Source organism: Tetrao urogallus (assembly GCF_951394365.1).
Source record: "Tetrao urogallus genome assembly, chromosome: 8".
Classification (NCBI taxonomy): domain Eukaryota; kingdom Metazoa; phylum Chordata; class Aves; order Galliformes; family Phasianidae; genus Tetrao; species Tetrao urogallus.
This window is the reverse complement of record NC_136821.1, coordinates 25,128,604-25,147,042: the sequence shown is the minus strand read 5'-3', so window position 1 is coordinate 25,147,042 and position 18,439 is coordinate 25,128,604. Positions and strand designations below refer to the sequence as shown.

Sequence of the window (18,439 nt, the reverse complement as noted above, 5' to 3'; positions counted from 1 at the left end):
CTGTAGTTGCTAACAATAATATTTCAGATGCAGAAAATGGCTGACAAAACACAGAAGGGAAGATCTGCTTAAAAAGAGTTACAAGGAAAGCTTGTCTAAACTGGTTGCATGTTTTTCAGGTATCAAAGCAAGCCAAAGAGTTTCTGGAATATGTGTATGAGGAGCCACTGATTGATATCCAGCAGGAAAATCCCATGTTGTACAAGCACGTTGAATCTCTGGCAACTGTTGTCCGCCTGAGACAGCAGTTAAAATCTCTGCGAGCCTATTTGTTCAGCTGCAGAGCAGCAGTGGCTGAAGATCTACGTAGAAGGTAAGAACCACAGACAACATGTAACGCAAAAGTATAGTTTTCTTGTTGTGTTTTTTTTTTTTTTCCCTCCTCATAATCTAGTTCTGAAGATGTTACCCATTTAGAAAGGCGTTGTGCTTGGGTCTGATTTTGCTGGGCAGCTGGGATATCTACTGCCAAAGAAAATGGTTCCAATAGGTTTTATAGGGTCTAAGTATCTGAAGTTGTTCTGAACTCCTGTTAGCCCAGGGGCCACACGTTGTGGTGAGAGTTTTTTACTCCTGCTCAGGCTTCTTGATTTTGCACGAATATCTATTGGAAAATAGATAGTCACAGCACAGCAGAAAATGTTTCTCAGTTTAATAGTTCTGAATTCTTTCCTTGAAGGGAACAAGCTAAAAATGAACAATCTTCTTAAAACCTTCAAGACACAGTGGTGACCTCTAGGAGAAAAAAAAAAAAAAAGAAAAAAAGAAAAAAAAAAAAGGTTCATTTTATCCTAGATTTTCTAAAGAGATTGGGAGGTAGCTATGGCTATGCTGTGTTGTGAGAAGTGGTTACAGGTATATGTAGCTGACCCAGTGGTAAATACATCACCATGCATTTGTGAGTGAGACAAGACCACAAATAAGAAAGCCACTGCTTTGAAATCATCAACTTCTGAAGGACAAGAAAGCAGGTGCCATCAGTGACTGTGTTTTGAGCATAATTTTTAGGGATGGTGGGGATCTGAATTCTCTGAGAGGAAGAGGAGACTCCCAGGCAAGTGTGAGGTGATGTCTGCCATTCAGTGGACAACTGTGCTGTTTCTTTGAGTAACCACATCAAGAACAATATAACAGCAGGTTTCTGGAGGGAGCTCTACTACTAAGTTCTTGCATCAGACCTGCTGGACTGTCAGTATGTGTTTGTATTCTGCACAATCCCCATTATTTTACAGGGCAGCTCGCAGCATTTTAAGAGTTAGGATGCTTTTTTTTTCCTGTTATTTCAGACTACAGTATTATCATGCAGAGCTCTCTTACTCTTCAGCTACAATTATTTTCCTGTGCCATTCTCTTCAACTGCAATCAAACTGAAAGAGAAGAAGGTTTGTGAAGACTGCTGTTAAGAAAAAGTGGCAGAAAAGAAATTGTGTCCTCTGATTAATGGTGAAGAAAAAAATGTCCTAATTAAAATGGACAGGAGGAGTCAGAAGAGGCTGAAGGTACTTAAGTAAGAGAGCAAAAGAAGAGAGATCAAAGAAGATCTAAACAGAGAAGTTCATGACCTGGAGACACAGGGATGATGGAAAGCCAGGAGAAGGAGATTTGAAGAGCCAGAGTTGAGGGAAGGAGATGATAAGGAAGAGAGATCTCAGGAAATGAAGAGTTAATAAAGAAATTGAATCAAAACTGAGGGGATGGATCTTGCCTCCAAAAACTAGAGGTGGCAGGTGCTGGAGAAATGGAGAGAAGACAGAACAGACAAAAATTATCACAGAAATCTGTGCATGATCTTTTCTTGGGGTGACAGGCATGGGGAGAAACAAGGAAAAAAAAAGTCACAAGTATCATGATAAGCATCCTACTCTGATTAGGAAAAAAAAAAAAAATAAAGAGAAGTAGCAGCAGCATGGGCAAATATGTCACCTCCTGTTTTGTGGCTGTACCTGAGTGGTTGTTTTGGCTGGACATTACTGGAGGCTTGTTCTCTGTATCAGAATGAAACACCCAGGAAAGTAGGAGGGGAGGATGAAGCACGTGCTGTTTTTTTTTATTTATGGGCTCCTTCACACTGTCTCAAATTAAAACTCTGTGATGGAGAGATAGGGTGAAAATATTAAGGCACTGATTTTGTACAAAGAAAGCATCTCTGATTTGGTGGGATTTGTTAAAAGCCCTGTAAAAGTCACTGAAGGAATGTTTCAAAAGCACAAAATGCACCTTAGAGTTCAGCTTCTTCTCAGATTGTGAATTCTCCATTGCAGTGAGTTTTGGTGCTCGGTTGATTCTTCAGATCTCCTGAAAGATGTTTGCAGAAATGGAAAGGTAGGAAAGTCCTTTTCCCGGAAGCAAGAACTGCTCCCTATGTCTTTATTTGGTACGTGTAGTATCACAGCTTGCAGACCCTCACTATCAACGTAATGGCTTTACAGAGCACAACTGACAAGTAAATATGTCATTTTAATTTACCTTTGGTTCATCACGTGGGCTGGTTTTTAAAAAAAGGAGTTTAGAAACAAAATGAAGAGACAGCATTCCTAAAAATAGTACCATTTCCGAGTTAGAAATGAAAAAAGGGAGGAGAAAATCCAGTTATCTATCTGGCTCAGAAAACATTATTTTTCTGCTTGGTCTTCACCTAGTATGTGAATGACTATTAATCACCAGCAAGTGAACACAGCATCTTGGAGACCTGTCAGACCCATATAAACAGACTGAAACAAACTGTTAATATTGCTGTCTAGGGAGAACTAAAAACAGACTGATTAATTGTATTGGCACCTTGCTGCCTTTGAGACACTAATAGAGCCTGCCTTTTTAGGGAAAAACATATCACTCTGAGGTTTCTTTTATTAATACTATTTGCATTATCATCATCTTTAAATCTATACCTTGCTCTTGAACTCAGATCACAAAACGAAGATGGCAATGAAGTTGGAAACTCTTGATGTCCTCTGGGAAGACAAAACTGTTTACAGTGCTTACAAGTCATTTTTTATGAAGAATTCCAGATGGTTATAAACCAGGTTAACTTAGGATCCAGTTGGTTTAAATGTAGAAATGTTATTTATAATGCCTTGTGTGCAAAGATAGGTACTGTGTGAACTTTGTGAATCTTGGCATCTGGTAGGGTACTTAGGACTGGGCTTTGAAGAAGCAACTGACTAAGAAAGACTGGAAGAGAAAAGGGAAGGAAAATAGGAAAAGAAGCAGAAGAAATCCTAGAAGTAGCTAACAGCTTACAGTAAAACAGTGGTCATCGTTATTTATAATAGTTTGTTTTCACCTATTTCTCCTCCAGATTTTAAACTTCTTATATTTACAAGGGGGGGAAAAAAAAAAAAAAAAAAAAAGAAAGAAAACTAGTGTAGTCTGAGAGGAGAAATAAACCCACTGGTGCATATCAGCAGTGTTCCCTGGGGATTGGCCTGCTGAGGATACAAGCCAGTTGGTGAGCACCCTGTTTGACAAGAGATGTTGTTACGCCTGGAATGTTATGACCATCACTTCAACATTGCAACAGAAGTAATTTGCCTCAAATATCTTTAACAAGTTCTCACTTGTTTTGGTTGCCTTGCTTGGGTGGATTCTGTTCAGAAGTGTACAAGACAAAACCTGGAACCAACATTGATTTAGTACAAGTGGAGCTATACAAATCCCACCAGAGCTTCCAAGGTAGATGAATAAATTGCACAAGCAAACAAGATTACGTCAATGAAGTGGATAGGTAGGAAAGAGCAAGAATCCTCAAGTCTATTGAATGATTAGATTATTCTGTGAATGGTGCGTTATTCTGGTTTTACTTCTTTTCGTTTCAGGGTGTGAAACAAGCTAACTGTGTTCCTGTGCCGTAGTCTGTCTTCCTCTGTTCTTGTCATTGTTGAAGGCTCTTCTGGGCAAAGGCCTGCTAGAGTGACTTTTTTTTTTTTTTTTTTTGGGTGGCCTTCTGGTACTTCCATGTCTATTGTAGGGTAGTGTAACCTAGGTTTACTTTGGAGCACACTCTAAGCTCTCTTTTCTCTGAACGACACACCTGAACTTGCAGTGTTGGTAGCCCAGATGTTATAGACAGATGGCAGTGGAATGAGGCAAGATACTCTGCAACAGATTATGCAGTATGCTAGTGGTCATTCTAATGTCCTCTGTTGTTCTGCGTATGGTGGTGAGAAACTAAATGGAAAATCTTCCCCGAGATCTGGATATGTTGCATGGTGTGTTATAAGAAAGCCAGATTAGAGCTTGCAGTTGCAGAAGGAAGTTAAAGGTACACCTCCAGTGCTGCACCCCCATGGTCCCGGCTGAGCCTGCTGGTTTGTCAGCACAAAACGGAACAAGCCCAGATTCAGCTATGCTGAACAATAGAGTCCTGTCACTTCCTACAGTGTGGTCTTAGACATATCACTTCTGACACAAGGATGGATTATTTTCAAAATATTTGTGTGGCACTTGGAGAACCTGTCTAAACACATCACAAAATTCCTGATTGATCTTATGCAATCACTATACAACCAAATACTCACATATGTGAAGCTGGGGCTATGTCACGTTGTCTTTCAGACCAAGAACAACGGAAGGTCGTTAAGTCATATTCAGATTGTCAAAAGAGAGTGTTTTTCACCATTTTCTCTGCACCCGGTAAGCCATTTGGAGAGTGGAAAATTCCAAAGCAAGGGAACAAAGACACAGTTTGTGAAAGCAATTGACTGTAAAAAGAAAATTTGAGAAGGAGAGCAGGAAAAGGATGTGATTTCATAGCACAGGGCTATGAGTTAAGTGAAAAAAGGAAATATGTTGCTCAGGTGATTAGGAGAAGAGAGGGAGAGAAATACATTCAAAGAAGATATCTGGATATTCTGAGAGGATAAGACCATTTAGTTTTAAGACCAAATGACACCTGAAAGGAAGGAAGAATGAGAAAGCACAGAGAAGAATGCTTGTGCCACTATTTTATGTAGATACTGTGTGTATGTGATCATTGCACTAGCTAAAATGAAGCATGCTTGGAGCCCTTACAAACAGACCACCTCTTTGTTTCAATTCTTTTTGTTTGTTTGTTTGTTTTGAAGAAGTAACTGTGTTTGTGGGCTTCTTTTAAGTTAACACCCTAAAAATACATTTGACTGAAATTGTGGAGGGCTCAGTATGAAGTTAAAGTAGATCTTGAGCTTTCATTTCAACTTTCTGGAGCAACAAGACTGCTGCCAGAGCAGCCGCAGGCAGAAGGCAGTACTGCAATCTGTTTAAGTCAAGGGTAAACTGAAAGCACACAAGGCAGTGCTCTACCGTTGTAAGCATCCAGCTGAGGTGTGTGCTGGGAGAGATGAGATATATTTTTCCAGTGTATCTTCAGGTTCATGTTAGCATTTTCTGGTCTAGGGATACATCTGCACTTCCTTGTCAAACAGATCAGTAGTACTAGATTTCTCTCAAAATTGTAGTTTTCCTTCTCTTTTTGAGACTAGATTACTTTTAAAAATAATATACTGATTTAAAAAGAAGTTCCTGTTGCTTGTGGAAACTGCATTAAATATTACTTGTGCCATTGTCATTGCAGTGTTTTTATATCAGAACTTACAGCAGGGAACTTCAAGGATTTTTCTCCAACTTGATTTCAAGATTATTTTCAAGCTATTTTGAATTCGAGATGAAATTTGTCTCTAACTAGTTCTCTGCATCCTGCTTTTAGTACTGATGATAGTTGGTTCCTGAGTTTTTGATCTGTAGTAATTCTTTCCTTTCACAATTTTACCTTAACCTTACTGAAATAACCACAGAGGAGAGAGACTTACTACACTGCATTTTTGCTGGAAGTTTATTTCCTGATTTGGGATTGCTGACGAAAGATTAGCTGGTTGAGGAATGCTCACGGGGAATTTCATAACAACATGAAAAATTACTTTACCTGGACATGCTTGGTAATCAATCTAGCACTTAGTGTGGGTTGAAATTATTTAGAGAACGGCTGTTCCCAGAAGAGTTCCCTTGTGAAATTGAAATGGTTCAGAAGTGTTGTTGTTTTTTTTTAATCAAAACCCTAGACTGGGGGGGGGGGGGGGGGGGGGGGGGGGGGGAAGCAACAGACAACAACCTAGTGTAAATACCTCAAGAAGTAAATCATTAATACCTTATAAATTTTATTACTATTTTAATTTTCTTAATTTATTATTAGCTTTTGACAGCTGAATCAGCAGGTTTCCCAGGACCCTATTTCCCTGAGTAACTTTTCTGACTGGAAAGTTGGGGTTCTTTCTCCCAGTGTACTCCTAGGAGCTGGGATTGCTAAGGAAAAGCAATATAGCAGAAGCCTGAATAAAAATATAAGAAATAGCAATGCAAGTAAAACATTCTACTTTTTCTCCCTCATCTTTGTTGCTGTTCTGTAACTTAAATTAACAGACCCATGTATTTGAATTCACTGTCGAGTTACTTATATCCCTCTCCACTGCTTAAAGTAATTCTGAAAAGTTTGAGGTGTGGTGAAAGAGATAAGAGCACAAGCTTCTCCTACCTGCCTGCTGCATGCACATTCACAGCTGTCAGAGGTGCACAAGCAAGGGTTTAAGAGGTTCTGTTGCCTCTTGTCTAGGGGATAAAAAACGTGTTCAGTGTAGCAGGAATGGTGGAAATCAGAGTGTGCTGGCTTGCCTGGTGGTGCAGTAACTTAAAAGTAAATTGGTGGTGGTGTAAGTCGCAGGGCCAGCCTACGAACAGTGCTGTCTGAGGAAATGGACTTGGTATCTGGGGTGCTGTGCCAGCTGTGGGTGTAGCAGTTTCCCGCAGAGGGGTGGAGGAACTTCTGAATGTGGCAGCATGCTAGACTGGTGCATCTGCATCTCCCATGAATCAGAGCGCAACCACGCAAATCTCAACCTGGCCAAACAAGATGCTCCTGGCTGGTACATGAAATCATGGTGCCAGCTTCCCCTTTCCTCCCTGCCCCAATCTCCATTTTCAGCAGGCTTTTTGGTACAAAAGAAACTTGACTGTGCCCACCAGCCAGCTAACTTGATTTCTTTTGATTGTGGTATAAAAAGAAGAGTTCACTTTCCTTATCACATTTGTACTTTGGTTATAGTGTCAGGCTTGAGCAGATTAATTAGTTGAAGCTTTAGCCAAGCTGTCCGGGTATTTAACCCACTGGAGAAAAATGACCCAAGCTGATGATAAACAGGCTTTAAATGCAGAGCAATTACTTAGTGCTAACAAAGCACCATGACTACACACTTTGTCCAAATGCAAAAAGCAAAGCCTTATCGGTGATTCTGTTTGCAGGAGGACACTAAAAGATAACCTTTGTTTGTGCAAATACTTACATGATAAGATCCTCTGAAAGGAAACAGTTGAAATTTCAAGTTCTATCTTGCCTGAAGGCTGATATATATCAAACAAGAAATAATAATAATCGCAATCTGAGAATGCTTAATTCTCTGTGTTAGTTGGACCCGAAGTCTCAGAATGGTAAGTTTCTTTCCTGCTCACATTGATTGCTCTTTGCTAGCACGTTACAATAAAGCAATTAAAAGACCTTTAACCAACAGGACTTTGGATTTCATTGTTTGTGGGGATTGGCAAAGCTAAAGGGCTGGTTGGCATTGAACTTAGTTTGTTCACTGCAGACTTAATTCTGACTGGTAGCCAGGGTTTACAGCACTGCAATCCTGTGACTCATAACTGTTCTGTTTTGCATCAGTGATGAAACTGGGCTGGCAGTTTCCAAACCTCGTGAAAGCTTAGGAGGTGCTTTTAGTGGGACGTGCACTCAATACCATTTGCTTCTCAGGGGTCACAGGTCACATTCTGAAGCAGCAAAAGTTTGGGTTTTTATTGTGATGAGTCCTAACATCTTGCATTTGACCTCTGCCTAGCTCACTCTGAGTTTTTTCTGTGCCTTAAGATTTGACTGAAAGGACACTGTTTATTGAATGCTTTTAATTGACTTTAGGAAAAAAAAAAATCAATGTCTCATAGAGCATCAATCAAAAGATTTACAGAGTGGACGTATTTTCTTTTGCTTTCAAATGACTTGCAAGAGATTTCCCATTTGGTGTTTGTAAAGGACCTTTATGTCAAAAGAAAAACTTAAAATACCAAATGCAAACACATGTTTTGGTCTTTTCAGTCAGAGGACTTAAATTAACCCAAGCGTGTTCAAAGCGCCTTCTCCTGTGAAAAGTAGAGATGTATTTTCTAGTGAATTGTTTCTGAGTGTAGTTACCCCATTCTGCTCTGCAGTCCATGTTACAATTTTAACCACAGATGTGATTCTAGGCTGATTTGGATGCTATGTAATACTTTGTCCAGATGCTAATGCAGTGGCACACTGATTGTGTGAGTCCCATCTCACCTGCAGTACTCTGATGTCTGGTTTCCTGTGTTCAATTTCAATTACTGTTGGCAGAAGGATGAAGATGAAAGACTTGGAAGTCTGCATGAGAAGAAGTATCTTGAGACAAGAAGGGAGAGACACTGAATTATTAAATTATTCCTATGTGCCCTTACTGCAAAATATGTTACAGTCATGTCCGTAGATTTAGAGAACTTTTATGGAAGACCTCTGGAAATGCTGGATGTTATTCATTTTCTTGTTCATTGGATTGTTTAGTGTGGATTTCCTGTCCCAACTGATTTACCTGCATTTTATAGGTTGTTTTCTTTTAAATATGCATTTGTGTCTGGTATTCTAGTGCCTTTTGCGCTTCTCCACCTACTGGAGGTGTAGGTGTTCTCCACCTACTAGAGGCTGACAACGCTGGTGATAAACATGTATTTTGGAGCAATGCCTTCCCAGGTTGCAACAATTGCTCTGAAAGTAATAATGTCTTCCACTTTATTATTTTGGCCTACAATGTCAGAGGCAGATGCTGGTGGTATGACAGCAAAAGTTGAACCTTCTCATCAATATTCCGTAACATTTTGTTGCTCAACTCACAACAGGTGAGGTGAGGGCACATAATTTATATTTTAAGAGATCAGGGACTGAGCTTTTAGACTATTGAAGTGTTTTCATGTTTGTTTTCAACTTTGGCGGACCATAGGAAGATTGCAAATCTGAAACCATATCAGCCCTACTTACTGAGGGTTTTTTAATGCCTCAGTTTCCATATCACAGGAAAGCATTCCTTTAGTGTAATTTCTTTAGTGTCATTCATGTGTGTGTTTCTGTGCCTTACATTAGGCTGAGAGAGTAGTGCCAACTTCTGTTCCTGGAAGTAGGTTTGGAAGGAATGACGAGTGCTGGATGCTGGGTCTGCAGAGTTATTGCTGCACACATGTTTCAGGAGGGGAGGTGGATGTGAGGAGAGGTGTCACCAGGGCCTGTGCTGGCTGAGACCTTTGGCATTGGCCATCACTTGATCCTTAGTTTGCTCTTCGTCAGCATGCTTTTTAGAAGTTACAATTTGCAGGAAATAAAATGCAGTCCTTGAAGGCAGGGGAACGTGATGTTAGTCACTGATATTAGTCATTGACAGTTTCTGCCTTGTGGGCTATTCAGGCTACAGACTTTCTGTAGCCTAGAAAAGGAAATCTTTCATTAGCTAATTATTTTCCTTAGCAGTACTGTAAGGGCGTCAGCAAATAATACACTTCCTGGCAAAGCTATCATGCTGTTTAGTGCCTGTGTGTGATCAGGAGAGAATAAAGGGGAAATTTTAATGAGATAAATTGTATGAGAGCTGAAGAATACTAAAGGCTTTGAAATGCTGCTCAGAGTTAAGTCTTAGCAATCAATTTTAATAATCTTCTACATGTAAATGAGGAATCCAAGTGTCACATGTTGTCTGATACCTGGATTTTTGACTGGTTTCTAGCTATCTTTGACACTGTGCCAAATGTTTAATGAAGGCATGATGTAACAGAGCCACTGAAACACATTCACTTCTGATTGAAGCAACGGCATAGTATACAGAACTGAAAGGGTAAAATGCACTGGGCTAGTGAAACAGCAGCTGAGAAACAGCTGGATAGGGGAGATGTGCTTAGTGAGTTAAGAAAGAGCAGGGCATAATCTTGCTCCAGAAGAATGCCATGAAATAGGCAGCGCCAGTTGTCAGTGCCTTGCTTGCAGAACTCTTTCCTTCCCACTCCAACAAAGATTAGTTTTTTTTCCAAAAACACAAAAAGGGTGGCAGGATTTCTTACTGCTCACTTTAACAGCAGTGAAAAGTCCTAATCCTTCTAAGACAGCTTTGAAAGCATCACCTTAAAATAGTTGTTTAAGGCACCTGATAAGCAGGATGAAACAGGGTGCTTCCATTATTTGTGAGATTCAGTGTTTTGTCAAAGATTGCTGTTGATGCTATTAGGCCTGCTGAATTGTGGTTGAGCTAATTATGTTGTTCCAGTTTCTAAAATCTCTTGAGTTCCTGTGTACTTTGTCATTAGTTTCATATTATCATCAAATTCATATCGATCTTTCAGTATCTTGACAGTTTCTTTTTGTTCATGTCCGGTGGACTTTCTGTTCATTCAGGTCTACCACTGCAAACTGATCTTCATCAGAGCTTTGTTCATGTGTTAAATAAGGTCAGTAATTTGGTTTCTGTGTTACCTGAAAACGATGTGATTGTCATGATTGTAGCGTAGGAAATTCTTCTCTAAACAATATATATTGTAAAGTAGTTGCTATTCTACATATGTTTGGTTTCTTTTCTTTTTTCCGGAAGAGGAAGAGTGATGTGATTATCTTCTCAATGGAATGCCTAAGCATGGTGTTAAGTTTGTCCTAGGCAGATGGGAAATAAAGCTGGTTAGCTGCTTGTGCCTCTGTTCGCACAAAGGTAGACATTTTAATTAGATACTTTTCCCAACAGATGCATGGGTTTTCATAAACTTTTCTTGCTAATATCCACTTGACTTCACAAAGTTGATTTTCTCTGTACTCTTACTTGAACTCCATTGTTCATTTTATTAGAAGTCATTCTAAAGACATCTGTTTCAGTTTCTGTAATTTAGCGTTATTGCACATGTTTGTCAGACAATAGTCAATGGTCCTGCTTGAACCCATGTTTTATGTAAGAAAAATACAACTTTCTCAAATAAGTCTTTGTAAAGTTTATTCCAATACAGATTTTCTGTGTACAAAAGGGAATCTATATCAGTCAGTTTTATGGTGGAAAACGTGTAGGCAAATGACACTGGTGTGGTATTCATTCTCATTGTGGAAATTGTGGAGTAGTTGTGTCCTTGAGGAATGTTGAGAAGTAGTTAATGACAAATTCTCTTGCTAATGCCTTTGTTCTGCAGTCTCCTGGGGAAGGGAAGAAATCTTTGAGTTTCCCAGTCAAAAAACCCTATCTTTTAGAAGCGTTTCAGTGCATCAGTTCTTTTCTTTTTCAGAATCTTTCCAAGAGAGTATCTTCTTCAGCAAATCCATCTTTATTCTCTGGCAGACCTCCAGCAGGTAAGTTCATTCATTAATTCTACTTTTCTCTTACCACCTTCTTCAATGCTAATTGTGTATTCCCACTTCAAGTTAACCAAAATGTAAGTTGCTTTACTTTAAAGCGATCTCTGTGGTATATGGTTTGATATAAAAGTGGGATAACAGGGCATTGGTTAGTATTGAGAGAGAAAATGTAGGGCTGCAGTGTTGAAATAGAACTGGAAATAGGCCACAAGAGAAAACTTTGCTGGGAGAAATTTTCATCTGAAGCTCAACTGGAGACGAGTAGTGACAAGTAGTATTTACTTTTTTGCTTGAAAGAGTAGTTCTTTAGGAATTTGAGTTTGTACAGTCCCTAGTGCAACCTGCCTATTAAGTAAGTCTGCTAGGTATTACAACAATACTAAAAAGGGGAAAAAAAAGTTCATCAAGCACACTACAAAGTCAGGCAGTGTTACTATGACCATGGAACAGATAATGCACCAACAAAACGTGTCTTTGTGTTGGTGTTGATTGAGCTAAGTGAACAGCTTGCAATGCATCTGCCTGAACAGCAGAATTCTGTCACATACAAGATTAAACAAGAAGAAAGAACTGAAAAGGACAGGGAGTCCAAGGTGAATGTGCTGCCATGTTTAGATACACAGTGAGGGAAGCAATGAGGTAAGATTTGCTAGCTGACCAAGGCACCATCTGCTTCTATGCTGTTATCAGTGACGTGTAAAACATGTTATTTTAAGCTTCTTCCACTGATAATTCACTTGTCCAATCTTACTGTTTCTTCAGGGTAACAGGCAGTATAGACAGTTTGAGGTGTTTGGTTGATTTCTTAAATTGATGTAGTTCAAATTGCCCTCAGAGCTGGAAACTACAGAGCCACAGATTCTGCAGGTTTTTTGTTGGCTGGTGAAGTCGTGGAATTGAAATGATTCCATATATAAAATAAAAAGGCTAGTCATCCAAAGCAAATTTCTACATCCTTTCAGCATGTTCTGCTATCATCTCTAATAATCAAGGCATGAAATAGCAAGCTACTTAACTCCAGAGCTGCAGTCTCCCTGGTGGGCCTGTCTATTAGCCCCCAGCACTTTGTAAGCTGCTTAATCAGTTTCCAACACTGGTAGTAGATGTTTTAGAAGCAATCAGCAGCTTATCGAGCACCCTGTGGGAGGGATGGAGGGTAGAAGTCTCGATTCATTCATTGATTTAGCAGTTCCCTTTAGTATGTTTCTTTGTGTTTATTTGTGTTTGCAAAGCGCCTTCTCTTCCCCTGAGGGCCCAAGCCCCAGATTTATCATGTTTAGAGGCAGTATAATTTGATTACCATTTCTACTGGGGTTGGTTAAATTGGATTTACCTTTTAATCTAGCCATATCCTTGATGTCAGCCTAGAAAGGGTTTTTCACATTTCAGCATCTACAGGTTTGAATTCCCATTATCTGTTTTTGTCAAAATGTAACCAAGTTGGAAAGGGGTTGGAAGGCCCTGGTGAGAGAAATACAAGACCCTGCTGTGTCCCCCACTTTGCCCCTTCCTGCTGCTTTCTCCATATGGCTCATCATTTTCCATTCAGCTGCAGTTGAGTTGGGGTGTTTTTTAATCCTAAAAGTTTTCTCTCCTTTTGATTCCTCTACTGCCTATTTCTTCATATCCATGAGCTGCTTTTACACTGTGTCCTGCTGTCATGTATATTGTGTGTGTTTGGAGAATTAACTAAAAGTTTTATTAAAGATTAATGGAAAGATAAAGCATGGTGAGTGAATTAGAAAAGCAGAGAGGGGTAATCTGCAGATATAAGCAACCTTTACCTTGGGCAGTCACAGCTCAATTCTTATTTGTTTCCTAGCCAGATTCTCTTTACAGATCCTGGGAAAACAAGCAATCATTTTCAACCAAGCAGCTGTATTTTAGAAATGTGCTAAGGATCTGTTCTCAGGTACTAAAAAAAAGTTGGAGGTGTCAGATGATCAAGCATCATATAGTGTTACTTTAAAAGGAAACAATGTAAATCTCCATGCTTAGATGTTATGGGTGTGGCAAAGTACTTACTGGTGAGAATGGTTGTCATTTGGATCCAGTTGGCCAGGGCTCTACTAGGGAAGACCTTAACTGAGATTCAAAACTGAGGGAGGAAAAAAATAGACAAGATGCCATCAGTTTTGGAAACTTGCCTAACTCTCAAGTGAGGAGGTACTTTTTGTAATGGCAGGTGTGAGTAGGACCCTGCCAGAGGCAGTAGGTGATATTCTTTATTTGTGTATGTGTGTTTATTTAAAATAGAGAAAAACACACATGCACCCCAGCAATGTTGCATTGCAAACAAGCATCCTAGTGACTACAGCAAAGTTTATAGCAAGTCCATCCATGGACGCTCTCATGGGGAATTTATTCTTAGCTTCTTCTTGTTCTTGTTGTCATTTTAGGCATTAGCAGCTGAGATAACTAAGTAGATGCGTACAGATTTAATGAGCAGAAACTGAGTGTGACAGCTTTCCTATTCTATCCCATTGGTACACTTTTATTTTTCTTTACAGCCCTCCCTATGATTACCTCTCCAAAGAATCATTTGTTCTGTGTCACTGCTTAGCCTGCTGCTAAAACATCACTGCTTCCCTGTTAGCCAGTTTATTTCAGAGCTATTCCAATCAACTAATACTTTAAAGAAGACAACCTCCGGTTGATAGGAAGCAAGACTTCACTCTTCTTCAAATTACTATCTTTAGCAGACGATAATAGACTAAGAAAAACAATTCTTCTTGCTTACGTGCAGTATAGTCCCTTCATCACAAACCTACTGGATGTTGGGAACTTATTCTCTGCTGCTGTTGCTAATGTCCACTGGGTTTCTGGACGTGTGAAGGCGATGCGTGCAAATTGGAATTCAAAAGTATCTGTTCATTTTCTGTGGGTTGGAACTATTTTTGGTGACGCTGACAGATTTTACACTGCTAAACACTGAATTATACAGGAACTGACTCAGGCAAGAATATTGCATTTCTTAGGAAAACTAATTATTGCTATTTAAACTGGATTCCAGATTAGTGGAGCTTTACAAGTAGAAGATTTGAAGTGCTAATTGTGACGAGCTTGAAGTTCAGGTGCTTAATCCACACAGAACAACTAATATGTCATGCCCGTTCTTTATGTTAAATAGTAAAATGTGCATGTTTACAGTGTTTAATGCCACATTCTTCTTCACACTAGAAAATCTTTTCTTTGTGGAAATGATTTCATCCCAGTTAAACTACCATGAAAAGGTATGGTAAAATAAGGGTCACTGTAACAACAAAAATGACTGGATGTCAGGGATGGCAATGTTGAGTGAGATCTGAGATTTGAAAAGATAAAGATACATTTACACAAAAATAATTAGGAAAATATATTTGAAGTTACAGAGCATGGGAATTTAAAATGATGAGTTGAATTGAACTGTATTGAACCACTGTAAATATATTTATTCAAAATATCAGCAGTTTTCATTTTGAAGTGAATTGAGCTAAATGATATTAAAGTCATTTTCATTCTGAATTTTTTTTTATCCATAAAAGGACTTAGTGTAGTAATGATTTATTGATTTTTATATCATGGATTAATTAATCCATTAGCATTTAATTAAAGTATCAATTTAATTCACATCAACTTTCCTGACTGTCTTGCTTTGGATGAACACACAGATATTGTGAAGAACTATGGGGAGGAAGAGTGGACAGTAGTTGCATTGTAATGCAGCACAGGCTGTGCAGTGAATATGAGATGGGTGTAAAAATCCTTAATGGAAATGCTTCTTTGCAGCATACACAATGAGAATGAGGAACTTTTTGCCACAGTAATATTACCAAGGCCAGAAGTTTATAATCTTTGAGAGGATTAAGTATCCATAATGAGAATGTCCACTGTTGCACTACTTAAGGTAAAAAGATTATAAGGTTTCAGAATAGACACTTTATTTGTTGAAGGGATTAGGGAGATGTCTGTCAATAGGGAAGACGTACCAGTGATTTCATCTTTCTTTGACATACTAGTAGAGATTACAGCATCTGATAGGGCTTTGAACAAAGTGAAAAATTGGTCTACAGAAGCATTTCCAATATAAAAATCTTAATGTTTCTGTTCAAGAATTTCAATCACTTAAGTGAAGCTTACATTGCACCTAATTTGAGTTTAGCATATTGTTAGAAAAAGATTAGAAAGTCTTAGAAGAACCAAGAAGTGGTTAGGACTGGTGTACTTTTTCAAGCTTTTAACCTGTCCTGTACTTATTTCATACATCCTTTATGGGTGGGAAATCTGTGTGCTGTTTTCCTAGACTGAGATGGAGGAAGTTGGTGATGGTTTTTGTAGCATTTTGGAAAAAAAAACTGCTTGATTGTAATGAACCAGGTCTGTGCTACAAAGTTTTGATAACACAGCAGTTTCTTCCGGGGAAGTGATAGGAAATGGTACCTAACAGGCCTGTGCTAGTGAAAGCCAGTAGCACGCATGTGGCTGCACTGATTGGCAAAACTGGGTTTTGGGCAAAATACTTTGGGGTTGGTTAGAATTGTTCCTGGAATAAGTGCATGGCAAAAACAAACACGCACACTTAATGGATATAGCTGTACTTACAAAGTACTAGTGCAAACTCAGTTACCTATATGAGAAAGTGTCTTGCTGGCATAATTTGTTTCATTCAGTGAATCAATATAAGATGTATCAGCTTAAACATGTATTTACCAAAAAGACTTACCCATGTAGCTGTACCAGCAGATCCTTCTAAGTTTAGACAAGCCCTTACTTTGCTTGAGGGGCAGGAGGTGGCAAATGAGAAGGGGAATTAAGGTTTTGTCAGACTTGGCTATGCAATCCTGCTGAGATGGCTGAAAATTTGGCTTTCACAGTTTTCTGTGGGAGTTCACTGAGCTCAGCAAGGGCAGCAAAATGCAAGGCACCTCTCTGTCATAACTTCCGTAGTTCACTATCCAGCATGGTAGTGAAAATGTTAGCTTTACGTCTCCAACCTCCTGAACAAAATGTTTGATGCAGTATGTGGAATGGATGCATGTCCTGCCATGTGTTTTGCAGTACTCATCTGAACACGGGCTTAGAGACATTGCTGAGAGTAGAGCTGGTTTAAAGCAGTGGTGGGTTTTAATTGATGTGTCTGGTACAGCTCCTGCTCTTAAATACTTGGTGGGCAGGAGACAAGAAAGAGAAGTTTGTGTGGTGAAGTGAGAAACATATGCATTGCTGAATTCATCTGTGCATTTGTCTAATTCATTCTGAGGCATAGGTGATATGGTCTCTGTGCTGTCAGCTTTCTCTGAGACAGGACATTTGTAGTTGGATTAAGGTAAGGTGGGTCTCACTTTCCTATATAGATGTTTAAAATAATCATCCTGGACAGGATATAAATAAAGGGAGGGAAAACAGTTTTGGAAGGGTAGTCTATCTGGCCTATCTTAGGATGGAAACAGCCTGCTTCCCTCTACTGCAATTGAAGAGAACTGGGAATCACTGTTCAGCTCAGATTTACATCTTAGAGTCATTTGCTGGTGTCACAGCAAGCATATTGAGCAGTTTATGTACATAAAAATTGTGAGTCACCTAGATGGTTTTGTACTTGAGCTATGTAAACACTTGCATCTTGGACCGTAACAGCATAATGTTAATGGCTACGTTTATGCCCTTATTTTTAGACCTGTGCCTTTATGATTGTCATAATTTCATTAGCAGAAGAATATGAAAATAATCCTAGAGTGGCAAAAATGACACAGTGTGTATTTCCATAGCTATTAAAATGCCTGCTAGCAAAATAGCAGTTATACAGTTTGTATGCTTTTCCTGTGGCTTCTTTATCACTCATTTGTGTCACTCCTTGGAGTTTGCTAGCACTGAGTCACCTTTCAGCAGAACAGGAAACGTTTCAGGTTAGCTGATAGTCCAGGCGTGTATGTAATTCCACAAGCTGCTGACAGCTTGGCTTACAATTAGTGGTAATGGCAAGGGTTTTACTGGCATTTCCTTTTTACCACAGTACTTTTGGGGAAAGCAGTTGTCATTGAGAATGGCTCATGGTCAGGTGGAGAGCGTGGCAGAGCCGGCCAGGCTTATGGGGCAGTGTTTGGGCAGGTGGCAACCAGAGGGATGAGTTCATCTGAGTTTAATTAGGTGTGTTAAAGACTTGGAGGGGAAGCGTGGGCATATAGCAAGTTTGCTAATAGATATTTTTCATATGACATATAGGTTTGCAGCAGCTTGAGAGCAGAATTTTCAGCAAGCTTTATTAAATACATGTGATGCTTTCCACATGAATATGACATTTGTGCCACTTGTATTATGTGTAACTTTCTAGTGTGGAACTGTTTAAAACAGCTCTGCAGTGGTACCAGTGGATTGCAAGAGCCTCTGAGATATCCAGAGTTCTTTTAATTTTTTTAAGCTCCTAGAAGAGGAAATAATAATATACACTGCCTCTTTTCTAGTACTCGTTGATATAGACTGTTTTTTTTTTAATTTTTGTTTAGTTTTCTTCCTTACTGTGGGGAATGAAAGGCCCCAGTATTGTAGATCAGTCTAACCTCATTGCTGTACTTCTCATAAAATATCTGTTCAGAGAGGCAGCTGGGCATATTCCAAGAAGTAACATCCCTAGAAATAATTTCTCAGAGAAAGAAAATACTATCTCAGAGTTACCTGCTTGGATGAAAAACGGGTTTAAAAAGTCTGAATATAATTTGTACTAGCTGAGTTTTTTCAGATAGTTCTAACAATTTTCTAAGGATTTTGATTTCTTGTTCTGAAATCATGAGAAGATTCCTCCCTAAAATGGCACTGATCCAGTCCAATGCAAAGCAGAAAAGTTTCTGGCTTTGTGATGTCATTCATGAAATGATGTCTTACTCAGTAGGAACGTAGATTAATGTCTCAGCACGCATGCCTGATGAGTCTTATTTAAAAAAAAAAAAAAAGAAAAAAAAAAAAGAAAGGAATACATATACCTCTGCCTGAATGCATATTTGCTTGCGTGAGTATACAGTCACGTATGTTTTTTTAAGCTGCTTTCTGTTCTCTACCAGCCAA

At 39.1% G+C, this 18,439-nt stretch overlaps 1 protein-coding gene across 1 annotated transcript in view; it reads left to right on the top strand.

Moving 5' to 3' along the window:
• Positions 1 to 18,439, top strand: part of PLEKHM3 (pleckstrin homology domain containing M3) — a gene marked incomplete at its 3' end in the record, with an annotated part of 71,096 nt that overhangs the window by 28,771 nt on the left and 23,886 nt on the right. The window contains exons 4-5 of the mRNA XM_079538865.1: positions 120 to 313; positions 11,335 to 11,398. Coding sequence (XP_079394991.1) covers positions 120 to 313; positions 11,335 to 11,398 — 258 coding nt within the window. The remainder of the gene's footprint in view (positions 1 to 119; positions 314 to 11,334; positions 11,399 to 18,439) is intronic.